This window comes from Mus pahari, chromosome X (genome assembly GCF_900095145.1).
Source record: "Mus pahari chromosome X, PAHARI_EIJ_v1.1, whole genome shotgun sequence".
NCBI classification, from domain to species: Eukaryota; Metazoa; Chordata; class Mammalia; order Rodentia; family Muridae; genus Mus; species Mus pahari.
The window spans coordinates 144,282,872-144,287,547 of record NC_034613.1 but is presented as its reverse complement, the minus strand read 5'-3'; the positions used below and the strand labels follow the sequence as shown (position 1 = coordinate 144,287,547).

The following is a 4,676-nucleotide window of genomic DNA, read 5'->3' as shown; positions in this document are numbered from 1 at the left end:
TTTTTTTTTGGGGGGGGGCTACAGTAGAATTTTAATATAAATTTATATGTCTTTGGATTCTACCTAGCCCACAGCACATTTTAGAGGCCCTTCATATGAGCCTTTTGGGGGTTTTGTTTCATTGTTTTGTTTTTGAGATAGGCTCTCACTATGTAACTCTGGCTGGCCTAGAACTCACTGCATCGACCAGGCTGGTCTCAAGCTTACAGAGATCGGACTGCCTTGGCCTCCCGGGGTGCTGGGTCAAGGCATGCACACACTTCCATGCCTGATGTTCATTCCATGTAACTTTAATGAACAGGACTGAATGTTTCTGGTGGTGGTGGTTCAAACTTAATCTCCAGGAAAAGTATTTATCCAAGGTACATTAATTTTATTTTGTTATGGAATGAATAAAGTGACAGACTGAATCACAATCTTTGTTCTATTCTGTTCTGTTCTGTTCTATTCTATTCTATTCTATTCTATTCTATTCTATTCTATACCTTTGGTGATTGCCCCAGTGGAAGATTTCCACAACATTACTCAGGTAATACTTACCTTGTGATTTGTAGAACCCCTCGGTTTAGGAGATTATACTATTGTGTGACTTGCTTTGGTGACTGACACGTGGGTGAAAATGATAAATGTCACCTCTGAGGAGAAGCTTTAAGAGTCAGGGGTTTTACTTTGGTCTCATTTCTTACTCGTGGTGTTTCTAGGGCTGGGGAAGTAGCTTGGGTGCTAGAGTGCTTTTGTGGCGTGCACATGGACCCTGGGTTCCATCCACAGCATCACACAAAGCAGGCACAACATCCCAAGGCTGTCATCCCAGCACTCAGGAGTCGGTGGTAGGACGATCAGAAGAAGGTCAAGGTCATTTTGGCTACATAGTGGATTGAAGACTAATCTGGGCAGCACAAGACTCTGGCTCAGAAAACTAAATAGAAAAAAGCAAAGCTAGTGTTCATATATGTGATTTAGGAAGAAATAGTTTTCAAAGCACTGCTTCTAAACTTGTTGGCTTATAGCCAAGTAAAGTCTGTCGTGAAAAGGGTCCCCAAAGGAGGCAGAACAGTCAGATGCATGCATTCCTTTATTGACTCGAGCTCTCGAAATTCAGCTATCCAGTCTTCAATCTTTCTTCCAAGGCCTAATGGGGAAACCCCTATCATGTAAGGCAATGGAAATTTCCTGACCTCACAGAAGTCCTTGTGACAGCATTGCCACCCCTTTAGGGCCTGGAGATGTCACAGAGGGCCCCCGGTCTGGGCCCCGTGGCTTCCAGAGGCTTTAGGGGAGCCGGCCAGCTGCTCTAGATACTTGATCCTGGCCACAGCTGAGGCTGCACTGCTCTGGTGCGCTGGGAAGCAGAGGTAGGCCCGCCCCTAGGGTGTGGGTGAATCTTGCTGGTGCAAGGCAACTTTCGGGAAGGAAACAGGGCAAGCAAATTGTACAAGCAGGCCATTTAGGTTTTCTTTCACGAAGAGACCTGCATCTTGCCAAGCCTCTTGAGGCTTGGTGGCCCTCCCACCAGACCGGTGGGGGGGGGGGTACATGAGGAGGCTCATGTTCGGAATATGACCTGAGGTGATGTCAGGAGAATGGCTCTCTTGAATAGGAAGTGCATCTGTGACATTTGCTCCTGCGGGCGGCATCACTGCCCACATCTCCCTACCAAGATTTATGAGAAGACAGAGAAACCATGTTTTTTCTCCGAATACACAGAGAAGTATCCTACCTATCATTCTTATATGCCCCGAGAGTCCTTCAAACCCAAGGTGGAGTACCAGAAAGTACCTATACCAATGGAAGGACTGTCCACAATGAAGAGAGATTTTGGGGCTTACAACGTAGAACCGGTGAAACACCATCTTCCCGAGAAGGTCACTCCAATCCAAGATGAAATGGATTTCCTCACAACATATAATCAACACTACAACTACTGCCCTGCCACTCGAGTGAGCCCCATCAAACCTCAAGACAACAGGCATCAATGTAATGACAAAATGGAGTATGAGCCTACGTACAAAGCTCATTATTTACCTTGGAACCCACAAAAAAGATCTTTGATTCGTCCACCACAAACATACCGTCCTGCATCCTGTAGGTTTGATCATAAAACCACACACCAGGACGATTATCCCATAAAAATTCCTGTGGATACTGTGAATTACAAACCTCCACCTGGGCCTAAGCTCTCCAACCTCCCCCTGGAGAATATGACAAGCTACAGATCGAGCTATGTGGCCCATCCTGTGGAGAAGTGGTGTGTGTACGAGGGAGAGAAATATAAACCATGTGAAATTCCTTTTGATGGCCTTACCACCTACAAAGATTCCTACAAGGGTTTGATTGGGGAACCTGCCAAGAGCTGGAAACCTTCACCAAATCAATCTGGGCTAGGTATACCTTTTGCAACCGACACTGAATTTCGAGAAAAATTTCAAGCTTGGCCAACACCTAAGATTGTCCCCAAAGAGCCCATTCCCTACATCCCTCCTGAAGGGAAGATGGATCTTCTGTCAACTGTGCAAGCTGACTACAAGTGCCCCAATGGTGCTCCTGCTCAGTCCTGTAGGCCAGTCATTCATTTGAAGAAGAGTGAGCAATTTGAAAGCTCTACCACCAACAGAGAGGATTACAAACACTGGGACAACATCCCCAGAGAGCCAGTCAAACCTGCTCCCCAGCTGAAATTCCCTGATGAGCCTATGGATTACATGACCACCAATCGTGCCCACTATGTGCCTCATGCACCAGTCAATACCAAAAGCTGCAAGCCAACCTGGTCTGGCCCTCGTGTAAACATCCCGTTAGAAGGTCAGACCACCTACTCTACTAATTTTACTCCTAAGGAAATTCAAAGGTGCCCAGCTTCATTCTCTGAACCCCCTGGCTACCTCTTTGAAGAGGTGGATGCTGTAGGGCACAGGATGTACAGACCGACTTCCGGAGCAGCTTCTCATGAGAGCAACCATCTTGGCTTTGGTGATGTGTAAATAATTGGCACTCCCAGCCTGTCATTGAAGAATAGTTGTTTTTAGAGATTGAAATTGCACAGCACACTGAAAGCAAACAATTGAGGATTATTAATTCAACAAGGATTCCCCAAAATGAAAACAACATAAACCAAACAACAAACTTCATCATCAATTTCAGGACATTTGAATGGAATAAGAATCACCTAAAGAAAATGAGATGGAGCCACCAGCAGATCAACTCCTTTTAACTCTCCCTCAACTGTACCTCCCCACCCCATCAACGTTCCTTGTTTTCTGCTCAAGAAAATCACTCTCTGAGCTAGGTGCATTTTATTAATTTGATCGTTTGCCAAGCTTGAAGTGTCTATAATAAAATTTATATTGGGGAAAATGTAAAATGGTGTGATCATTCATTTTTGTTTTTTCATTTTCCTTTGAGAAGTTTTGTAGTTAGCTGGGCAGTGGTAGTGTGTGCCTTTAATCCAAGCACTTGGGAGGTAGATAGAGGCAGGTGGATCTTTGAGTTCAGTGCTGGCCTGGTCTACAGAGTGAGTTCCAGGACAGCCAAGGCTACACAGAAAAATCCTGACTTGAAAATCAAACACGGGGCTGGAGAGATGGCTCGGCGGTTAAGAGGACTGACTGCTCTTCCAGAGGTCCTGAGTTCAATTTCCAGCAACCATATGGTGGTTCACAACCATCTGTAATGGGGATCCGATGCCCTCTTCTGGTGTGTCTGAAGACAGCTACAGTGTACTCATATAAATAAAAAAATAAATAAATAGTATTAAAAAAAAGAAAAAATCCAAACAAATTTTTTGTAGTGTTGTGGATTGAAACTAGATCCTTATCCATGCTAAGCCAGTAGTTGACCACTGAACTACACCCCTAACCCCTTTAATTCCCTTTTATGCTATACATGTATCCAATGTAAAATTTATCAAAACTGTATCAAAAACTGTTTTACTGTAAGAAATATGCTCACCTTAGTGTCTTGGCAAACTTCACACTTACTACATTGGTTTGGAATACAGAAAAATGTATTGATGTTTTCGTATACCTGTATTTAAAAAAAAAACCAAACAAACCATAAAATATGCACAAAAGTAACCCCAAGCTCATTAGCCCATTAGATTTGGTTTGAGTAATTTAGCAAAAATAGATGATATATAGATATAATGTGAAGTGAAAAAGATTACTAAGTTGTATATGGTAAAATTTTTAAATTTAATTCATATATTCTCTGTCTTCCTCCCCCGTCCCCCTCTCTCCCTCTCCATCTTCCCCTCTCCCTCGCTCTACCTTGTATAGGTTCTTGTGTGTATATTCTGGCTTCTAGTTTTGTGTTTTTATGGGATTCCTGAGTGTGCAAAACAAGTTGGTCTCTGCATCTATATCTGTTTCTTGTGCCTTTTCTTGGGCTATTTTCTTTTGTTTGTTTTTTTTAAACTTTTATTGGTTATTTTGTTTATTTACATTTCAAATGTTATTGCCTTTCCCATTTCCCTCTCCAGAAACCCCTTATTCCATCCTTCTTCTTCCTGCTTCTATGAGGGTGCTTCACCCCCACCCCCCAACTCCTGCCTCTCCACCCTGGCATTCCCCAACACCAGGGCATCAAGCCTTCACAGGAACAGGGCCTCCCCTCCCATTGATGCCAGACAAGGCCATCCTCTGCTACATATGTAACTGAAGCACAAGCCTTCACAGGAA

General features: G+C 43.7%; 1 protein-coding gene across 1 annotated transcript; it reads left to right on the top strand.

Annotated features, from left to right (window-relative positions):
- The first annotated feature begins 1,583 nt into the window (after window positions 1-1,583).
- LOC110314546 (stabilizer of axonemal microtubules 1) lies at window positions 1,584-2,981 on the top strand. Its single transcript, XM_021188830.1, has one exon. The coding sequence runs from the start codon at window positions 1,584-1,586 to the stop codon at window positions 2,979-2,981; it is 1,398 nt and encodes a 465-aa protein (XP_021044489.1).
- The last annotated feature ends 1,695 nt before the right edge of the window (window positions 2,982-4,676 follow it).

Excerpts from the sequence above, each read along its gene's own strand:
- LOC110314546 (XM_021188830.1), top strand. The coding sequence starts at position 1,584 with ATGGCTCTCTTGAATAGGAAGTGCATCTGTGACATTTGCTCCTGCGGG.